Here is a 21,344-nt window from a genome sequence, read left to right on the forward strand (position 1 = left end):
AGCGGAGCCCTCGGCGTCTCCCTCCCACGCCTCCCCCAGCCCACTCCTCTCGCTTTTATTAGAGGCGCTCCTCGGATCGACCCGTCAGAGCGCCGCCTGCGCCCCATTCAGTGGGGCTCTCTTCTACCTGCTGCTGAGAGAAAGAGAGGAGAAGAGAGGAGAAGACAGGAGAGAGAGCGGCGGTCCCGAAGCCCTGCGCCCCGACACAATGAAACGCCTTTGGGTCCTGGTTGTGGTCGCCGCTTTGCTGGCAGGTGAGTGGCGCATTTCTCATTCTCTCACTCCTTCACCCGCCCCACTGCTAAGTTATTTTTATTTTTATTTTTATTTTTTTTAGCTCAGCACCATGGACAGAGACACTGAGGAATCTTGTCTATTTTCAGTTTCCTCATTCTCTCTGTTTCTTACATTAAAGTACTTCTCCTTTTCATGCAGAGACTCTCGCGCTTCCAGTTGGAAAAGATGGACAGAGAAAAGATGTGGTTTGTTCTCTACCTTCTTCACTTTTTTTATTAAAAGTTGTAAACCGAATGCAGATCATCTTCGTGCCAGAAGGAAAGTGTGAAGTTGATATAAAACCCAAATCTCACGTCTGTACTATCTGCCACCCCAATTTTCAGTTTCATAAAGGGAAATAATTCCACAAAATGCTGATAAAATGGACACTGCACAACGTGTACTCAAAGTGAAAAAAACAACAGCAGTATGAGGGAATGTTTTTGTTCTTCTGTTCCATTGAACTGCCTTGGGATTGAATTCTTTTCCTAAATGTAACGTTAAGTTAAGCTATTGTGATCATTAGAATATGTCACCAAAGCCACTGAGGGGTAAGTAGTAAAAAGGTGGTAAATCCGTTTGACTTTCATTCAATTATTTGTTTGTTGACTGCAGATAGCACGGTGTCTGACCGAAGTCCTGTCGAAAGCTCTCTCCAAACCAGACTCGCAGCTGGATGATGAATGCAAAGACATCATTCTGGCAGGTTTGTCATTGATAAAGTATTTTTTTTTCATATTTAGTGCAATTGAAACCAAATATTTTGTGTCAAGATTGTTTCTGTATTTAATTTCGCCACGCAATGGGGAATACAGAATTATAGGAAACTCTTTACTTTCCTTCAAATTACAGACACAAAATTAAATTTTATCTAAACAACCACTACTATTTCCTTCTTTTGATCTCTGTTATCTATGTTATGTTTTGTTGTAGGGGTTAAACATACCCCACCGGACAAAAAGAGCACGGAGGGTACAGCAACCGAGGCTAAGGGAGCAGAAGTGAAAGACATAGAAGATCTCCTCAAGACCGTAGAGGAAAAGCGGCAAACCCCAGAGGATGAGCGCAGCCAAGAGTCTTGGGGTTTAGATGAGGAGAAGGACAAGAGGCATGAGGATGGAGAGCAGGAGGAGCGTGAGAAGCGAAGCAGCTGGAGGCCAAAGTACGCCTCACGAAAACCCAAACGAGGGGAGGAAGAAGAGGACAATGAGCGAAGCCAGGAGAGTTGGGGGTTTGAGGACAAAAGAGCAGAAGAAGAAGAAGGAGAAGGTGATGACCGAGAGAAGAGGACCTGGAGGCCTGGAAGATACCACCAAAGAAAGCATAAGCGTGGCGAGGACGAGGGGACAGAAGAACGTAGCCAAGAGTCCTGGGACTTTGATGATGGGCGAGACAAGAGGGATTGGAGGCCTGGCAGGTACCATCAGACAAGACACAAACGCGATGAAGAGCTGCCAGAAGAAGCCAGGGAGGAGCCATATGATGAGCGTAGTCAGGAATCATGGGACTTTGACACTGGAAGGGACAAAAGAGACTGGAGGCCTGGCAGACACCACCAAAGGAGACACAAACGTGATGAAGAGCTTTCAGATGGACCCAGAGAAGACTGGGGTGATGAGCGCAGCCAGGAGTCCTGGGACTTTGACACTGGGAGAGACAAGAGAAACTGGAAGCCTGGCAGGTACCATCAAACAAGACACAGACGCGATGAAGAGCTATCAGATACAGACAGAGAAGACCAAGATGATGAACGCAGCCAGGAGTCCTGGGACTTTGACACTGGACGATACAAGAGAAACTGGAAGCCTGGCAGGTACCATCAGACAAGACACAAACGCGACGAAGAGCTTGCAGAGGAACCCAGAGAAAATCCTGATGATGAGCGCAGCCAAGAGTCCTGGGACTTTGACACTGGGAGAGATAAAAGAGATTGGAAGCCTGGCAGATACCACCAGAGAAGACACAAACGTGATGAAGAGCTTTCAGATGAACCCAGAGAAGACTGGAATGATGAGCGCAGCCAGGAGTCCTGGGACTTTGTTGACACTGAAAGGTACAAGAGGGACTGGAGGCCCGGCAGGTACCATCAGACAAGACACAGACGCGATGAAGAGCTTGCAGATGCAGAGAGAGAAGACCAAGATGACGAGCGCAGCCAGGAGTCCTGGGACTTTGACACTGGGAGAGACAAGAGAAACTGGAAGCCTGGCAGGTACCATCAGACAAGACACAGACGCGATGAAGAGCTTGCAGATGCAGAGAGAGAAGACCAAGATGATGAGCGCAGCCAGGAGTCCTGGGACTTTGACACTGGGAGAGACAAGAGAAACTGGAAGCCTGGCAGGTACCATCAGACAAGACACAGACGCGATGAAGAGCTTGCAGATGCAGAGAGAGAAGACCAAGATGACGAGCGCAGCCAGGAGTCCTGGGACTTTGACACTGGGAGAGACAAGAGAAACTGGAGGCCTGGCAGGTACCATCAGACAAGACACAGACGCGATGAAGAGCTTGCAGATGCAGAGAGAGAAGACCAAGATGACGAGCGCAGCCAGGAGTCCTGGGACTTTGACACTGGGAGAGACAAGAGAAACTGGAAGCCTGGCAGGTACCATCAGACAAGACACAGACGCGATGAAGAGCTTGCAGATGCAGAGAGAGAAGACCAAGATGACGAGCGCAGCCAGGAGTCCTGGGACTTTGACACTGGGAGAGACAAGAGAAACTGGAAGCCTGGCAGGTACCATCAGACAAGACACAGACGCGATGAAGAACTTTCAGAGGATGCCAAAGAAGACTTGGATGACGAACGTAGCCAGGAGTCCTGGGACTTTGATGACGGGCGAGACAAGAGGAACTGGAGGCCTGGCAGGTACCACCAGCGGAAACACAAGCGGGATGAAGAATTCTCGGAAGACAAGAGGGAAGAGCTGGACGGTGAACGCAGTCAAGAGTCTTGGGGTTTAGATAAACGAGATGGAAATGAAGGGGAAGAAATTGCAGATAGACATGAAGCTCTGAGGTAACTCTACTCATTTGTCAAGTCTTTGTTTGCATTCTGAGCCTAGTGACGTCCACAGGAATGAATTCAAATGTGCACCTCAGGCAGTGTTTATTGAGCAGTGTTAAAGTAATTCGGGGACCAGCAAGTAACCAGGGATGTTTCTTTGTTTAGGTATCCAACAGAGAAACGTAACCCCTGGATTTTCAGAAGCTACCACCATCCTCCATCGTACAAAAGGGATTCAGGAGATCATGCTGCAGCCTCAAACAAGGTGGGCTTCGCAATACATTGGCTAAACAACAAAAAACAATCAAGAGACAACCTAAAATCGAATTTCTACAAAATGTTAAATTATAGGTAATAGGTTAGTTCATGTCTATACAATAATTTACACAAAAAACATAGTATTTCGATCCAAGTTCTTAGTATTTAGGGACTTTGACAAAAGCTCCTTCCAATGTGCTCAGATGGATGAGGTGGCCAGGATACTGAGCTACAAGATAAGCGAGCTGGCAAACCGCACCGGCCAAGAGGAGCCGAAGAAGAGCACGAGCCAGAGGACAGTCAACGGACAGGAGGTAGGAAGTGTTTCCGATGAAGCGGCCAAATAAGTCACCTTCATGACTGATGTGGTTCTTTTTTAAAAACGTCCACACAGGCCACTAGAGCAGAAAATGTCATCCTTGCCCTCTGATTTAATGATCTTTATTTCATGCCAGTTACACTTAACTGCTGAGGTTATTAAAGCAGCGTTTGCGTGTCTGAAACTCTGTTGTAAAGTTGAGCAAGAGAAGGGATGCAGGTTTTTTTGTGTATATTATAGTTATGTACATATTTCTATATATATATATATATTTACACATCTGACCCAGTAATGCCGTGAAGCGCATCAAGTGGCAACACATCACTGTCTATAGAGTAAGATGGGGGGGAAACCATGCTCATTATGGAAATCTCAAGTCTGCCTGGAGATGTGAGGATTTAGCCTTCAGAATGGCAGAGTGCCGGTAAATATGCATTTGTGCAAATGCACATGAAAAACTGTACCTCCCCGTCGGCATGTCCCCTGTGCACTGAGACAAAATGGAGCCAGTGAATTCATGGTCAGTGACTTGTTCCACAATGGAGAATTATTTTTTTCCCACTACTATTACCATCTTGCTTCAACTGGTTCTTGTTCACAGCGTGACCTTCCAGCACTTGTACTCTCAGCTCAGCTGTCGCCCCCCTTTCTATTTGCACTCTACACATCGGGATTTTATGACTGCGGCACTAATCACACCAAAAACCTGGGGATTATAGGCTTCTCCTGCAGAGTCATAACGCGCCAACTGAAATCAGGGCCTTGGTAAAAGCAGACTTAACACTGAAGCGGAAAAACGTTGCAGAATGACTTTCCAGAACCAAGCCACCATGACTCAGGTCATAGTAAGGATGTCTGAACTGGATTAGTGATACAACACATTTTCTGCAAATTGTGCGGCTGGTATGTGACGTAAATGTTGACTTGTTTGGACAATGCACGTGCTAATTTAGAAATATTCATTGTTTGAAAGGGAAGGCCACTGGGAAGCCTGGCAGCGATGGACGCGGAGCTGCAGAAAATTGCCGCCAAGCTGCACGACAACAGCGCCTAAGCCTGGGGTTGCGCCGCATCTCATTCCAACCGTCTGTCAGTAGATCAAGGCTGCCCTCATACTGTGTGTCTGCATATTTGATGTGCTCAAAGTGTATGAGCAGGCAAAAAAAATATGAGAAATTAAGACCTAGAAAAGGCAAATGCCCTGTTAATACAAATCCTGTCTATCATGGTTTTCTTGATGTTTTTTGAGTAACTATTAGCATGGGAATGATTATTGTTGCTGTCAATATACATATGTATATGTAAGAAGAAAATATATAAAACAACTGTTTCAACAACTTAAAAAAAAAAAAAAAAATAAGTGTTCTCAAATGTATGTTTAGTATGCTATAAATAAAAGGAGTCACCCTGGGACCAAATAAATGCCTCCTAACTTATTTATGAAAAAAAAAGTTTTCACACGTCAAGTTGCTTCAGTGCTGCTCTTTAATTCAGTGGGGAGGGAGCCATGTCCCACGGTGGAGCTGCAACAGCAACCGGGTCTTGTTACAAATGAAACTTTCTTTAGGCAAAGTGAGTACAGCAGAACTGGAGTCATTGGGTAAAATAAAAATGAAAGTCTTCACATCTGGTCTTGAGGCGTAAACACAGAGCTCGTCTTCGCCTCAAAACATGCAAATTTCTTCTTCTTTATTTTCCCTTCAGTCATTCGCTTAGATAACACATACAGCGAACTCCTCAGCGGGCTGAAGGTTCAGTCCTCGGCGGCATCATCATCAGCCGGCGCCCGTCCGCCCTGATCTGAACACACCGGACGGGCGAGGGTGCGCTGACGAGCTCGGACCAGACACTTCATCTCTATTCTTTCAGATGCGTCAAGTCAGTTTAGCCGAGGCTGGGGGGGGAGGGGAGGACAATGCTGAAGGGATCTCTCCCCCCCCCACCCCACCACGATGCGTGCCTGTTTATCCATCGGCGTCCGTCAGCTTCGCCCTCTTGGGCTCCGGCCCCTCGGCCTGCCGAGGCGCCACCGCTGCAGCAGCAGCTGCAGGAGCAGCGGGTTTGGAGCCGTCCGTGTCGACGGTGGTTCCTGAGAGCAGGTAGCCGCCGCCGCCGCTCATCAGCAGCATGGGATGCGTCCTGTTAGGCAGCACCTTGGGGGGGAGGAGGAGGAGGAGGAGGATGGGAAGGAGGCACGAAGCAACAAACACGGCAGTCAGGACGAATCATTCTGAAAGGGAAGCGGGCGGCTGGGGGAAATGACACGTTGGCCCTGAGGGGGGAGGGGGAGAACTCAGTGTATGCAAATATGTTGTTTACTGCCAGCTGGCATTTGTTAGAGTAGTAAAAAATAATAGTAGTGATGGTGGTGGTGGGACCTGGGAGCGAGGGGGGAAACAGAGGTGCTCTGTGGTCTCGGCGAGGTGTTTGAGCCAAATGTGACATTTCAGAGTTCAAGCAGTTAATCTGAGGTACTGCACAGCTGCATCAGATGGTTTTCAGCGCTTTTCTTCACGTCTCAAGTCACCGCAATTCATTTTCATCAACACGAGGGTTTTGGAATCAAGAAAAATTGAATACTTTAATACCCTTATTTTTGGTAAAATGAATACTACTGCAGCATATGCTGCAAGCAGCCGCTCAACTGTCAATATGAATTTTGACTCGGTGAACGATTACCGATGGTGGTTTTAATTGCTATTTGATTTCTGTAATTACCACTATTATTTCTTTTCGTAAAAAAATCAATAACACATTCAAACTTAACTACCTTGGCAGGGGCTGTTTTTCTTCCTTACTCTTTGCAGGCTAAATACAGTTTTAGCGTGCGTGTTTTCATCAGCGTGCGGCTCAGGAGCCACCTGCCCTCCGGCCTCACGGCTCCTCTTACCTGGTAATGTCTCAGCCAAGTGTCCGTCAGTCGGAGGCCGATGGTGCCGCCTCGCTCTTTGAGTTTCATGTAGCACTCGATGAGCGGCTACAGAGAACGGAGGAAGGAAGAGGGAGAGAGATGATAAATGACCGTGAGGATGAGGAACGCTGAGTCGACAAATCTACACGCCAACGCCACCGCACCCCCCACACCGAGCTGCTCGCAACCAGCTCATCGTTTTTAAACGACACAAGCACAAAAAGAGGAAATAAGTGGCGGGGACGTGAGCGGCGTTCCAAGACGCTGCGGCGGCGCGATAAGCAAGGAGCCCAGTTTGGTGGCGGCAGCTAACGAGCGACTCGGGCGGGAAGAAGGATGGCCACTGCGGTAAAACGCCATCGGTCACCGCGGCGACGGGCTCACCTCTTTGTACTGGGAGTACACCACGAACGGCCTGGAGGGGGCGAGGAAGTTGAGCAGTGGCAACAGGACGGCGGTCGGCTGGAAGCGGCTGGCGATGACCAACCTGCGTGATGCAAGCAAGGAAACATACATAAATAAATAAATAAGTAAATCAAAACACGACATAGCCACATAACAGCCTCGCGTGACTCGTCATGCAAGATGTCAAGGTTGGTTGTGAGTTGATTTATTGATTTATTGATTTATTTATTTTCACATCAGTGCAGCTTCCAGAGTTATGGCCTGCAGGTAGTGGGGTGGAGGAAGGGGGGGACTTAGTGGACAGTCATTATATACTTCATATACTATTTATAGCTGATGGGGAACGGGGGGGGAGGGCATAAAGGAAGCCGATTTACGACGGGCAGTAAAACTGCGCTCACAGGTCTTTTTTTTTTTTTTATGACACACAGAAGAGCAGTGACGTGGGAAGGTCAATAAGCTAAGCAGGTCAATATTTATTTTCTGGAGCAAGTGTCAAACGCACATCCCGAGCGCCGTCCACCGCAAAGCTGGAAGATGTAATGGTTGTGGGCTCAACATTTATGACGGCGGAGGAGGAAAAAAAAAAAAGCCAAATAATCACTTTGTTCACCTCTCTGTGAGCTGCTGGGTTTTGACAGGTTGGGATCTATGGTAATAATTAGTTTACGACGTGACGTGATGTGCAGCTGAAATGAATGAATAAATAAATACATAATTCAAAGTGCGATGCCGTGGGGGTTGCAGCAGTACGGGAGGGGGAAAGGGGAAAAAGTGGCGTTTCTAAATCTGACACCCACCCGTCGGCGTTCCTCTCCTCCAGCAGAGCGGCGGCCGCTGCCAGCTTCTTCCGCTTCTCCTCCAACTTCAACTTTCTTTCCTCAGCCTGAAACAACAGAGGCGAGAACAGTTAATCCTCCAGACAGATCCCATATTAAAGCAAATTTCAGAGTTTTCCTTTTCATCGCAGACTCCAGCGGAGCAGCGTTGCATGACTCATCCTCATTAGTATTATTAGTGTTTGGTTTCCAGCTATATCCACTGTGTCCCATTGGCAACTGTTTTTTCAATCTGACTTTGCAAAAAGTAAGAATGCACTAAAATCTATGCAGCATGTGAAGGGTTTTTCTAAATTAAGAGTTGTGATTAATGAACCCCTTAATATTAAAAAAAAATAAACAATATTGAATACATATTGATCTTTCACTTTTTTTTATTGCTAATTAAAATACTGATTGCAAAGTAATAGTACAAATATGACTTGTCAACAGGGTGAATGGGTTCATAGTAAACTCCACAGGAAAACAGGATATTTAGGCCTCTGTTTACAGTTTCCTGCAAAGAAAGCTAGGTTTTGATTGGACTTTTAACTGAATCGGTTCATTCTTGAGTTCAACTCCACCTTGCTGAAGTCACTGGCAATAATTCATAGAAACAGTCTTTGGCCTCAGCCTCAAAATGGGTCAGTCTGACCTTTGAAAATTCTAACACTTACTTTGGCCTCTCTACGTTTCTCCTTCTCTCGGTTCCAATTTGCATCGCCACAGGTCTCCATTCGCTCCTCCTGTGGGCTTCCCTGCTGCACTGCCTCTGGCTGCTGCTGCTGCTGCTTCTCATCCTCTGCAACCGCGCCGGACTGTTTCACATCTGCAGTGCTCAAGGAGAAAATCTTGCATCAGGAGAACCTGCAGAATCTTCTCCTATTGATTTCAATTCTTTCCTTCTTCCTTCTATTGACCAAAACTTTTGAGGCTGTGACTGGCAATGCGCCACTAACAAAAAACAATTTAAGAATAAAGAATAAAAGAAAAGGCGAACTCTACCGGCACTTAATGATTTGGCAGCTGTGTCCAGGGTCCCTGCCAGCAGTGCATTGACGCGGCAGATGGGGAAGTCATGCAGCGTGTCGTGGAAATGCGCAGGGAAGCCAAAGCTCTCCATGCCGGCTCGCGCGGGCCCCTCTCCGGGGTACATTTGGATCACTGAGCCGTAGCCTGCGCAGGGAGCAAAGGGAGGGCAATTACAAAAAAAAAGAGCTGATGTGACAGAAAAAGGAAAGACTGCTGCTGCAGGTCAAACGGAAAGAAAAGTCCACAAGGTTGCTGCTGCCGCACCCCCCATCCTCTCCATGACGGAGCCCAGGACCAGGCCGGCGCACGTCTCAAACACCAGGATTTTGCTGCGAGCGTGCACGTTTGCCAGGGTGAGCATCTGGGCCAGCGTGTCGTAGCGCAGGTGGCTGCATCGCACACAAATACACTACACTTCAATTGTTGTAAAGTAACAATAATTAAAAAAAAAAAACAGACACGATTTTGACAGAAAATAAACCAGAGGGAAAAAAAAGTGGCTGACTCACCAGATCTTCCCCGGCTCGCGACCGTGGTACATCATCGCCAGGACGCGGCAGGAGGGTTTCAGAACCGTCACAGTGCTTTCATACCTGGGACACGATCAAGATGGGAACGAGCGATTAAAAAAGGAAATTGGGCCATTTATTTCGTTTTGAGCGAGACCGCAGGGAGACTCACTTCTTCTTTTTCTTCTTAATGTACTTGTCCTGGGCGTATTCCGTCTTATCTTTGAACGTCGAGCTGTTATCTATAAGCTGCTGAATGATTTCCTGTGAAGCCAGCGGGGAAGAAAACACACACACACACACATTCATCAACACTTCAAATAATTCAATTCAAATGTCAAAATCATTTGGGACGATAAGATTTCCATGACAGGACTGGAACCAAAACTCATCTTTAAAAGCTTCATATTGTGCAGAAGTCACTTCTGTGTTTTCTCACTATAATACAGCTCTCTATCCTGTCAATCATCTTTTTTGAAATAATTAATTCTATCCTTTATGTCGTCCTTGCTCTTCTTTTGGAAAAGGGCAATATAGAGATTTTAATTTTTAGTGGAGCATCATATCAAATTTTTGTTTATATTTGGAGTACTTGACCCTAATATTAAGTGCCATATAGGTTAGTGAAAGACTCAAACTTTAGTTTCCGTTACTTCTGTGACAAGGTTACACAGCTGCTCAGTGTACGGGTGACACTGTGTTGGATTTGGATTGAATTGAGGGATGTAGTATTCACAGTTATTACTCATGAACAAAATCCTTTCCCATTTGTGTAAGTAGGCGTAGGAGTGCTCATGTACCTGCCCCTTCAGACCTTGCTCTTTGAGCGATTTAATGTCTTCCGTGGTCAGTTTCTGGGATTTGCCATCATCGATGATGTTTCTGTTGTCTGCTCCCGACTCTTTTGCATCTGAAAGGAACAAATAAGCAGGGTAACGGTCAGTCTTTGGATGTTTATCACTAACAACACTGTAAAATGATCATGCCATATAGACTATTGAGTGTGTTTTTAACATGCTGGGGCTTGTGTAGCACTCAGCAGTAGTGTACCCCCCCCCCCCCCCCCCCCCCCCACACACACACACACACACACACACACACACACACACACACACACACACACACACACACACACACACACACACACACACCTTCAGGGCTTTCGCTGTTTGTCGTCTTCTTCAGCTGCAGGGCCCCAGAAACAATATCAAACGTAGAGCTGTACAAGTGTCCCACTGCACTGTCGAGGTGGAACCACTGCTTCTCAAATATCACCTTTCTGAAAACACAAATCACACAAGCAAACAGAGAGTCAGTGGACTGAATGGGCACGCTGTGCATTTCTGAAGTGGCACATCAAGATTGATGTGGTCGTCACCTGCAGCGGGTGCTTGTTTGTGGCCGACATTAAAATGTACGCGGCTGCCGTCTTTTCACTTACTTCTTGGGTTGAATTTGCATCGCTTTGAATACGTCTCCTCGCTTCAGCACAACGTAGTCGCCCACTTTTATTATGTTCTGCGGTTCTTCGTCTCCGCTATCCGCCATGTTCGGACTGCTAACCCGGCTCTCCGGTTCGCGGAGAGCAAGCTGTTACCCTTCGAGATTTTTCCTCGTGGGGTTTCTTTGCAGTGCGCCGATTTTTAACACAAAAGAGGGCACTTGGGCACAGTGAGGCGAGGCAAAACACCTCGACTCGCTATTCCCACGTGTTAGCTTCCGCTTTACTAGCGTTCCAGGATGAGTAGTCGATTACGGAGCCGGATCAACTGTGACTGCCTGAGCGCAGTCGTCCCTGATTGGGTGGGTCGCCACCGTTGAGTTTATTGACCAATTAGAGTCAAGTTCGATGACCAGGGTGTAAAATCGATGTCGAAATAGTCGATAAACGCGGTCGGTCTTGGTTTTGCGGTTTTCCCCAACTCAGAAGAGACCCGAAACATAGCGAAAGAACAGGCATTACAAGAAAAAGATATGTTCTAGATTTTAAAGAATAGCGTGCACGCTTGTCGTTCGTACAGGGAGCCATAATCTTTGAATATATGTGTTAAAACAGTTGTATACTTTTGCATTTTGTAGCCCAACAGCCAAAAGTCAGCAGAGATAAAGATGTTGTGACACACAAACATATATAAATATAAAAAAAAAAGATTCAGGATTTCTTTTATATTTTGTTTTTATTTTACAAACACTTTCCTCTCAACTGAAGGCATATTTAAAAATACAATACTGTAACTGTGTGTAAAAAAAAATAGAAAAAGAAATTGTGGAAATCCCTCAGGTGTATGATTATTTTTGGCAGTGCTGCAGTAACTCGCCGGTCGAGTCTTCAAGGCTACAGTCAATGGATTTCATACTTTCACACGGTCACATACAAATGGACGACACATTCAGACAGAGAAGCACAGACGCATATCCTTTTATTGTTGACCTCCCGTTAGTTTGTGGAATAGATCTTCGTCGAGCGTCTCGTTTTGGTCTTTGGATCTCGTGGAGAGGAAGATGTAGCCGCCAATGAATTCATGCACCACTTTGCAGTCGCAGCTCAGACAGCAGAAGGCTATAGAGATGTTCTGGTCAAATTCTATGGTCACCTGAAAACACACGCAAAGAATTCTGTCATAGCAGCGAGCCACCGCGAGATATGATGTCCATTTATCTGGATATAAGTAAAAAGCCTTGAGAGAAAGGTTAAAACAAGCTTTAGTTTGGTTATGATCATAATTTATCCAATTCTGCTTAAGGGCATCGGGTCAGAGAAATATATTATATCTATTTTTTTTTACATCAACCAAAAGGGATAAACCATGTATGCATGTATGTATGTACCGGTATGTATGTACAGTACGTCTGTATGTTTGTATGTGTGTGTGTGTGTGTGCAGCCCGAGTGAGCAGACAGGGTAAAATAAGCAGGCATGACGTGACCATCCCCCCACCTGTCTTATCTCCCAGTTAACATTCCACTGCTTCATGTTGGCGAACCTCCACGTGGTGACAGGCAGGCCTGAGGACATGTCAATGCGAATCAGACGGTTGTACGAGATGCCCAGAATCTCATCCTTCTTGCTGCCTTTGAACCTGAAACACAGAATAGCAATCATGGATGAACAAATGAATCATCCAGTCAATATTTGGTTGCCACTAACACGTCTCGTCTCTCTTTTTATTTGGACATGCACTGCACCCACCTGACAATGTAGTAGTTGATTCCAAACTCTGGAAGTGACTGCCAGGCCTGGATAAAGCGCATCTTGGCATCCATTAGTGAGAGCCCTGCAATGTTCTGATGGGCCTCTAGGATCCGGGTTGTTAGCTTCAAATCAATCACAAAAGATAAAAAAAAGAGAAAAGATCTTCAGTTACCAGGGCAATCAGTGCTGTCTGGTTGCGCTTGCTGTCCTTTCGCCAACCTGCTTGGTCTTGTGCTTCTTTGCATAGCGTGTCGAAACAAAGCACTCGGCGTTCATCTCCATGGCCTCCAGGTCAGGAGCTGCCTGACCAGGAGGGGGCGCCAGGCTCTTCATTTGTAGGAAGGACTGGATGTTCCTCACTTCGGACTTGTAGGAGCTGTAGGCCATGGTCTTGCCCTTGGAGGCCAGGATGCAGGCAGCCTTCCACTTGGCGTACTGAGTCTCCTGCAACCGGAAGGGAGGAACAGAGGGTGGTGACGACACAGCTGCGACAAGAAGAGGAGGTTTTTTTACGCTCCCGACGCCGGGGATCTTACGTTGTCACATCTTATGTAGACCTCGTTCATCCCGTCTGCCACCGGAAGCAGGAGCTTGATTCCGAACTTCTTGTCCGTCATGTTGACATCAGGGACGACCTCACAGCCTGAAGTTGAAACCCAGAAATATTCTTTGACTCACCGTTAATTAAAATGGCTCGGGCACACGAGAGATGCGCACAGAAAGAAGATGAGTGTTTTTTTTCTGTTTTCATTCTTAACTCACTGACCTCGGAGGTGAAACTGCTCTATTGGCTCGCCGCTGGAGGCCTCTTTGTTCTTGTAGTAGGAGATGGTGGTGTCCTTGAACACAAACCAGTACTCTTTGTACGGCCGCAGGGTGAGTCTCTTAGGCCTTTGAATAAAATAACAGAGGAAAATTAAAGATACAATTATGTGGTGGTGTCCAAAATATATTTTTTAATCAAAGAGGCAGCAACAAAACCGGATGGAACATTTTCGATCTTTTAGAATTTACTTAAGGAAGCTGACTGGTTATAAAATCCACAGACATTCCAAGACCAGTGACCAATACAATCTGTTACAGGTTGGCAAAATGGATGTTGAAATGAGTTGTGAGCAAGGCTGCTGTCATGCGAGGGAAACACACGATGGACAAAGGCAGGATTTACCTGAACAGTTTGAGGGAATCTGCCAGCTCTGGAATGTCTGTAATGTCTTCCTGGGGGCGGGATAAACAACTGTCAATTATCGCCAGTCTTTTCCTGACATCATTGTGTTTAGACGTGCAATCACTCGGGGCCCACTTGGCTAAAAACAGGTGTTTTACTGTAACAAGAGCTTAAAAAACCTTGACATTATCCTCAACTTCTACTCCAGAAAAGAAAAAAGAAGGAGAGATTGTTTACCAGGATTCTGTCTGTGTGTCCGCCCTCGAGCGTCACCTCCAGGTTGGACAGAGCCGCCTCTACTTCGTCTATTTCCGGCTCGTTGGAGTGTACCAGCGGCTCGCTCGACATGGTCAGTTTACAAATGTGATACTGCGGTCGGGTCGGGGGGAGAGAGAGGGAGAGGGAGAGAAGAATAAGAGGAGACTCGACACCGTGAGGCACAACAGCTCGCGGTGGTTAACGCTGAAATAAAAACGCACGACGCACGGAGAAGTCAGCGGCAAGTTGGCCGACGTGACGTGACTTCAGAGGTTATGCAAGGATGCCGTGAGTCAGAGGGGGGATCTGGTGTGTAGGTGAGTGCAACACGAATCTGAATCACAGTCCCAGGAGTTGTAAAAACACCCCGGCATATATGAGAAGTGCTGAAATTTAGACGGGGAGTCAATTTGTTTTTGTTTTTTTATCCCCCTGGTCCCCCAACTACTTCTTGCTTCTTCATCTCTCTTCCTGCACCTTCCTCTCTCTCGCTGCCCCACGTGACTCCCTCTGAGGGGATCTTCCTCTTGTCCTGACACGTCCACGCACTGGAATCAGACACCAAGCTCAGCCGCAAGTCCTAATCTCAGTTGCGAGTCCTAATCTCAGCTGCCAGACACACACACACGCACACACACCAATTTCACACGCCTTACTCAGCTCTTTTTTCTTTTTTTTTCAGGGATAGAAAACTGTGCTAGAGGCTCCAGGGAAGCACTGAGGACACAGTTTTCAACTCTTGGAGCTTTGAATATTTGTTAAATCAAACACTCAAAGACCCTGGTATCACCTTCCAATTATTACCAACTCCCAAATAGTTATGATTAACAGCCCTATACTGTATATGTCAAAGCTGCTTTTGCCCAGCCGTCTGAAAATAGTTAAGGGTTAAATATATAAATAAGGTCATGTAATTTGTAGGATATGGTGAAACAGGTGTTTAATGGCTATGCTGGCTTAATGCATAAACAGAAGCTGGGGTTCTGAGACCATTTTACTACTTTCTGAATACTTTTTTACCTGCAGGGATGCGAACATGAGCATCTCCTCCTCGGTACAGTCAATCTCCTCCAGCAGGATGGACCAGCGCCCTTGTTCGTACAGTTGGGTTATTCTAACTGCGTCGTACTAGAACAAAACAAAAGCACAACGCAACATTGCACCATTGAAACAAGTTGCCCTGGTGTGCTTTTCTTAGGGTTAGTTGAACAAATGCGTCAGGTGTCTCACTTTTGGATTCAGGTCAAAGAAGACGTTGTACTTGAAGCGGAGCAACAGTTTGTCTTCGTGCTGGACGTCCTGCTCCATCAGGGAGCGGGATGAGTCCAACCACCTGTCAATCACAGCAACATCCAGCACACGGAATGAACACTGATGGTTTCATTATGTGAGCTGTAAAAGATTCTGGAGAAACTATTTTTTTCCTACCCTGCATTGTTGATGGCCTTGTCCACCAGTGAGAGAGGCTGGTACAGCTTGGCCAACTCAGGAGGCGGCAGGTTTGGCTGGCACTGGGCTACAAGAGGAAAGTAAAATAACAAACAAATAAAACACTGTTGTCTGTTTCGACGCAGTTTGCCCCCGTTTACAATACAAATGAATACACATCATTTTCTGGGTGGGGATTAACATGGTTGTAAACAAACCAACAGTGAAAGATTTATGAGCATTTAACGATAAGAGAGCACTTGAGCTCAATTTTCTTTTGCAGCAGCTGCATCATCAGGGTGAAATTACAACAGAGGCAGTCTGACTGAAAACCTACAAGGGCCCATTAAGTTCCACTTAATGCCAATAGATCCCTTTAGATGCTCCACCCTGGGCCTTTGAATGCGCTTAAAGGCTTTATTTTAACAAGTATTCCACATATCTTTGCAAGTCCAAGTCACAGGCAATAAGTTTCAATGGTTTTTGATGTCTCAGACCGTGGAAGAGACTCTTATAGTGATATAATAACAATAAGACATTTTTTTCTAGAGATACTTTAGAGACTGTCTCACTGTAGGCAAATATTTAATTTTATGCTCGATAAGAAGCGCAGTACCTGCACTTCCTGGCCCCATACTAAGTAAATCGATGTCCCAGAGGTCTGCGTGTTCGTGTTCCTTTTCTTTCCTCTTTTTCTTCTTAGAGGGATCATCTGGAGGCTTGAGAAGGGACAGCTCCTCTGATCTCCTGATGTCTGAGGAGGAAGGACCACAGAGAGGGTTGCGCTTAAATATTAGATCAGACAAGGATGTTTTATTTATCACACTTAAACAGAATAGAGAGCAAAGTGTAAGGCAAAAGTGAAATCAGAGGGGCTGGAATAAAACAACGCACTCAGTATTCGACAGATCTCCGTCACCGCCTTGAAGACCACGCTGGAGAAGCTGACGGTGATCTTGATGGTCTTCATGTTGGGGAGTTGCAGCAACAAGGGCTTGTGCTGAGGAGTGTAGCGCAGATGGGCGTCGGCCTGCAGGAAAAGAAATCAATGTTTCATTATAAATCCAAAGGAAACCTGCATTTGCTACGTGCCCCTTTTCTAACCAGCACTTTCCCAATATAAATTGGGTTATCGCCTCGTTAAAAGCAGAATTCTTTAAAACCATTCCACAGGCCATAAAGGTGCTTGACTTTTATATTGCAACAGTAACGGATAATTGATGTCCTCTTCCGAAGGCAAATGCACCAAGAAATAATTTATTCTAGTGTTTTAATTGCAGGAGGGCTGGGGTATTTAAAAAAAGATATCACATAATTGAAAAGCTACATATTATTTAGATCCATTTGCATCCATTTATTACCTGTATGCCATATTTATCCAAGGTCCAGTGGGTTTTGAGCAGCCAGCAGTTTCTCTGTTCCCACCACAGGGCATGATCCGACCAATCCTGAGGAGCCTCTGCACACACACACACACACACACACACACACACACACACACACACACACACACACACACACACACACACACACACACACACACACACACACAGGATGTTCAGTTACTACAACGACTTAACAATATCAATAATCACAAAAGAATATTAATGATTAAAAGGAGATGAGCAAACAACACGTTTTATTAAAAGTCTAAATTGAAGGAGTACGTAGCTAACAGCCTTGAGTGTCACATTTAACGTTTAATGGGAATCTAATGGGACGGCAGGAAACACATCATTTTCCTGCTACGACACCAAAACCTCCCTCGTCTGCTGCTGTGTGGGCTTAGGTGAGCGTCATTAAAAGTTGTTTTTATGAGTACACCTGACATCACATTCAAAGTTCTGTGCTGAAATCCCTTCAGTCCCGACGAGCTTTTAGTCATCGCTAATGTGTCACACACTTTAATCATATCCTGTCTGAACTTTGGGCCCTGAGGCTATGAGTGCCAAGTGCACTGCGACACAATACAATGGCGCTGCAGCGAAAAAAAGAGAGAAAAAAAAGCAGGGCAAACAAGGGAGTGGCTTGACAAAGAGACCTGCAGTGGAGGCGAAACGCAGGTTAAGCTGGCGAATAAATTGCAACAAACACTGGATATGATTTGAGGTCTTGTACTCATTTCCAGATTACTTTATGTTTGAAGTGAAGCAGCCTCACGAGATCATTTATCCAAAAACAATTTGACTCGTCATCAGAAAAAAGATATTTAGCCGTGTTTGCAAAGCACGTCATCGATAAACAGCTTTGTGTGACCTATTGGTGAGTTCTCAATGCCCTTTGTGACATCATAACGGAGCACATCCAAGTTACTCCCAAAGCTCAAAATCTCTCGATTATATTTTACGCTGCTAAATGACAAACAATCACAGTGTAGCGTCAACATTGCCCATCAACCCACCAACATTGCATCACAGCAACTTATTATTTCCTTCTGCCACTTACTGATCTTCTCCACCAGTTTGAGCATGAGGCCTCCAATGTGCAAGTCTCCCTTCACCCTCAGCTTAAATTTCATGGACTCGTCGCCATCTTTTTGATCGATCTGGACCGACAGCTCCCATGAGGTTTCTCCATACTCTGCAGCTGTGATCATGGCCCTGTTGACAATAAAAGCATAGATTAGTCCATCTTGTAGCTTTAACCTACTGCAAATTACAATGTGGCAGGATTGTGAAATGTGACCTATGCCCATATACGTATGTATATGTGTGTGTAGTCCACCATCTTGTGGGAGCAGCCACCTTTGTGAGCAGAGACCAAAGCACAAATCTCTAAATGTCGTGGCCACCGGAGAAAGAGATTACCTCGCTGCTGCCTCCTCCTGCAGTCTATCTGCAGCAATGCTGCAGGCCGTGGCGTATTCCCTCTCAGCTGAACCAGTAATAAACAAGACAACAGCGAGAAATGGAGACGAGCAGCGGCTGCCAGCAGGAGGGGGAAAGACGTAATGCGGCAACGCGGCCCAGGGGGCAGCGAGTTTAAGGTGGCGGTGGGGCAGGAGTTGAGTACAGATGATAGAGGGAAGCTGGATTTTAATTACGAGAAAGGCCGACGGGGCTGAGAGACGTCAGGCCTGGAAGAAGAAAAGACCAGGAGGAGGAGAAGAAGAAAGAGGAGGGGAGGGCCCAACTGTGGAATGTGTGACGAGTAGGGACACGAAGGTGGTGCAGGAGAGACGATTTCAAAACAATGTCCTCGCAGTGCACCGGCCTCCATTTATTTCTTACAATGCAACTCCCAAAAGTGGGACAAGGAGATGCAAACAGTCACGTGTAGTCCCCTATCACAATAGATGGACTGGAAGTGGCGTCTATTGAGACTCCCGTGTCATTTGTTCGAGTGGAAGCAACACTGCATTAAGGCTGCACTGCTGGGAGGCCGAGTTTCACGAGTCGCACTCTGCTCCTGTTTGCTGCTGAAGGGTACGGCAATGAAAATGGAGCTCACAAATCTGCTGAAGGAATGCTGCGTTAAACTGAGCAACAAGAAAGGTTGGGAGGGCGCAGTGATGCCCTGGTGGCACCGCTTCAGATGTAAAGAGTTTGAGCAACTCTTACATCTCAAATTCAAGGACTCTGAACCCTGTCTAGAGGTGGAGCTGTAAATCCTGATAAGTTTGAGACAGACGTTTTATTGTTTTTGCTGAGCTTACACAATGAAGAAATGAAACAAAAAACAAACAAAAACAAAACAAAGTCATTTTAAAGCAACAACTGTTCGTTACAATCACCAGGTGGTAAACAACAGGATGAAACGGTAAAAAAACAAACAAAAAAAAAAACAAAAAACAAAAAAAACAAAAAACGGTTTATTTCTTTGTCTGTAGAACCAACGGGGACAAGTAACAACTCCCAGAAGGAGGTCAGGATTTTACACGTACGATCGTTTTCGTCATACAAGGTTGTCTCTTCTATTCAAATCCCGTTACACGGCCACGGAGTTCGGTGACAACGCAGTCAACTTCTGTAAAGTCACGCACACACACACACACACACACACACAAAAAAACAACAGAACTTCAACGGAAAACAGCCTTACCTTCTAACCTTATCTGACGCCGGAGTATTCCTTTAAAAATTACCTGAGAAGCAGATTTGGACAAGAATGCAGCTCGTTCGATAGTTAAAAAAAAAAAGAAAAGAAAAGAAAAACACGCCCAGCTCCCACAGGTAAGGAGGCGGAACCGTGACAGGAAGTGGACTCACTGTATTTACCCGCATATCGTTGCCTTAGGTTTTTTTTTTTGTTTTTTTTTGTTTTTTTTTTTTTTGTGCAACGGAGATGTGCAAAGACCCGCCCCGACTTGCTTCTGATTTGGTTCAGGGTTCAGAATAGTTATAGTCAGGGGTAGACTGGTAGTGGCCAATCAGAGGTTTCAAAAATAAATAAATAAATAATAATAACAATAATAATAATAATAATAATAATAATAATAATAATAATAATAATAATAATAATAATAATAATAATAAAAAAAATGAAAAAAAAAATAATAATAATAAAAAAAGTGGCGGTAAGGAGGTTTGAGTGGTTTGGGCAAATGTGTTAAATTCTGAATGTGTGAAAATCCGAAAGAAAAGTGGCGCCAAATAAACTGACGTTCTTCAATTTTGCGGATGTGTCCTGAAATTCATTATGTTTTAGACAAGAAACATTCCATACCTTCAACTTTATTTGACCTGAGACTAATACTACTAATGTTACTGTTATTAAAGCTGAACCGAAATGCTAAATTGTTGGAACGCACATTCAACAGATAAGAAAAAATAAAATAAAATAACGGTCGGCTGACAACAAGTGACTCACATGGTGCCTTTGTATCAAAAACACAGTTACTTTCTCATGGAAGTCTCCAAGCAATTAAGTGTGATGTGGGTGTTCCCGTTTCTATCAAACTCTAATAAGGTCATTATACCAGTTTAAGTGGGTGTGAGGAGTGGTGCCCAGAGCCCACATCACTGTGAGTAATGGTTCATCTCGGATGATTCAGCCGACCCTCCTTAAACCCCAAACTGCCCTGCAACCGTTTCGAGATGAATCATTGTCAATTTGTAAGTCACGCGATAATAATGCTGCAACTATTTATAAGTCTTTGATGCCACAACTATTTGAAATTACTGTACAGGTGGAGTTCAACGGAAGACTGACAGTGTTTTAGCCAGTGTTGTGCCTCTGTATCCTTTAGCAGCCTGTTCCTGACATGTACTTATATCTTATATCACAATCGAAAGCTTGTTGGTGAGCAAAGTCCATGGGTTAAGCCTGCCACCAGCTGGTTTTCATTGGTAATATCATTTACTACATTTTATTTAATTGGTTATACATCACTGTTGTGCCATCATTTTTTTAAGCACACAGCCTGAGAACAGACTGAATTCTACTTTTGCTACAATATAAAATCACCGATTTTATGAATTATTGTAAAGTATTTTGTTTGTTTGTTTCAGGACAGAAAAAAAACACACGTCGTTTTGTCATGCAATTTAGCAGCTCTTTAGCTCGTGCTCTTCATACTATAATAGATTATATTAAAAACAGAAGAATAAGCCAAAACCTCTTCGAAAAAGACCTCTCACTAGCTCACTTTTATTTTTTTATTCATATACATTTTGTGGAATGAAATACTTTTATTCCCTATTTTCATTTGCCTATTATCTAATCCTAAACCCATCACAAAAAAAAAATCCTTGATGTTTAGTGAAATGATTTCTACTTTAAAGAAAAAAAAAAAAATCCAACTGAACCTTCATGCAGGA

The 21,344-nt window shown here is 45.0% G+C and overlaps 3 protein-coding genes across 4 annotated transcripts; 1 reads left to right on the forward strand and 2 right to left on the reverse strand.

Annotated features, from left to right (window-relative positions):
• chgb (chromogranin B) lies at positions 1–5,280 on the forward strand. The gene is made up of 7 exons (XM_076044646.1): positions 1–254; positions 436–482; positions 892–982; positions 1,210–3,298; positions 3,452–3,551; positions 3,748–3,858; positions 4,837–5,280. Exons 1-7 carry the CDS (start codon positions 209–211, stop codon positions 4,915–4,917), a joined length of 2,565 nt encoding a protein of 854 aa, XP_075900761.1. The 5' UTR covers positions 1–208; the 3' UTR covers positions 4,918–5,280.
• A 50-nt stretch (positions 5,281–5,330) lies between these two features.
• Positions 5,331–11,279, reverse strand: trmt6 (tRNA methyltransferase 6 non-catalytic subunit). Its single transcript, XM_076044648.1, has 12 exons — positions 10,980–11,279; positions 10,690–10,817; positions 10,339–10,448; positions 9,711–9,802; positions 9,539–9,622; positions 9,294–9,418; positions 9,003–9,173; positions 8,675–8,826; positions 7,980–8,065; positions 7,159–7,261; positions 6,754–6,840; positions 5,331–6,016 (listed from the first exon to the last, which is right to left on the reverse strand). Exons 1-12 carry the CDS (start codon positions 11,084–11,086, stop codon positions 5,828–5,830), a joined length of 1,434 nt encoding a protein of 477 aa, XP_075900763.1. The 5' UTR covers positions 11,087–11,279; the 3' UTR covers positions 5,331–5,827.
• Positions 11,280–11,941: 662 nt separating this feature from the next.
• Positions 11,942–19,784, reverse strand: fermt1 (FERM domain containing kindlin 1). 2 transcript variants are annotated; one of them, XM_076044672.1, is made up of 16 exons: positions 19,627–19,784; positions 18,031–18,185; positions 16,947–17,044; positions 16,480–16,615; positions 16,202–16,339; positions 15,586–15,673; positions 15,388–15,490; positions 15,178–15,285; positions 14,137–14,268; positions 13,900–13,949; positions 13,498–13,622; positions 13,268–13,374; positions 12,951–13,175; positions 12,729–12,853; positions 12,477–12,618; positions 11,942–12,132 (listed from the first exon to the last, which is right to left on the reverse strand). In XM_076044672.1, the coding sequence occupies exons 2-16, from the start codon at positions 18,179–18,181 to the stop codon at positions 11,959–11,961; spliced, it is 1,902 nt and encodes a 633-aa protein (XP_075900787.1). In that variant the 5' UTR covers positions 18,182–18,185; positions 19,627–19,784; the 3' UTR covers positions 11,942–11,958. The 2 variants fall into 2 exon arrangements, with proteins under 2 accessions (XP_075900787.1, XP_075900788.1); XM_076044673.1 differs by having other exon boundaries at positions 19,635–19,773.
• Between the last annotated feature and the right edge of the window lie 1,560 nt (positions 19,785–21,344).

Source organism: Nelusetta ayraudi, unplaced genomic scaffold (genome assembly GCF_046127955.1).
Source record: "Nelusetta ayraudi isolate G7.1 ecotype Tasmania unplaced genomic scaffold, CSIRO-AGI_Nayr_v1 ptg000082l, whole genome shotgun sequence".
Classification (NCBI taxonomy): Eukaryota; Metazoa; Chordata; class Actinopteri; order Tetraodontiformes; family Monacanthidae; genus Nelusetta; species Nelusetta ayraudi.

Coding starts and splice junctions, on each gene's coding strand:
- chgb (XM_076044646.1), top strand. CDS start 209: ATGAAACGCCTTTGGGTCCTGGTTGTGGTCGCCGCTTTGCTGGCAG. Junction 983..1,209: donor CAAAGACATCATTCTGGCAG/GTTTGTCATTGA, acceptor GTTTTGTTGTAG/GGGTTAAACATACCCCACCG. Junction 3,552..3,747: donor ATGCTGCAGCCTCAAACAAG/GTGGGCTTCGCA, acceptor CAATGTGCTCAG/ATGGATGAGGTGGCCAGGAT.
- trmt6 (XM_076044648.1), bottom strand. CDS start 11,086: ATGGCGGATAGCGGAGACGAAGAACCGCAGAACATAATAAAAGTGGGC. Junction 9,623..9,710: donor ATTAAGAAGAAAAAGAAGAA/GTGAGTCTCCCT, acceptor ATCGTGTCCCAG/GTATGAAAGCACTGTGACGG. Junction 9,419..9,538: donor CGCGAGCCGGGGAAGATCTG/GTGAGTCAGCCA, acceptor TGTGCGATGCAG/CCACCTGCGCTACGACACGC.
- fermt1 (XM_076044672.1), bottom strand. CDS start 18,181: ATGATCACAGCTGCAGAGTATGGAGAAACCTCATGGGAGCTGTCGGTC. Junction 16,616..16,946: donor TGGATAAATATGGCATACAG/GTAATAAATGGA, acceptor CTTTTCCTGCAG/GCCGACGCCCATCTGCGCTA. Junction 13,375..13,497: donor AGAGCAGTTTCACCTCCGAG/GTCAGTGAGTTA, acceptor TTTCAACTTCAG/GCTGTGAGGTCGTCCCTGAT.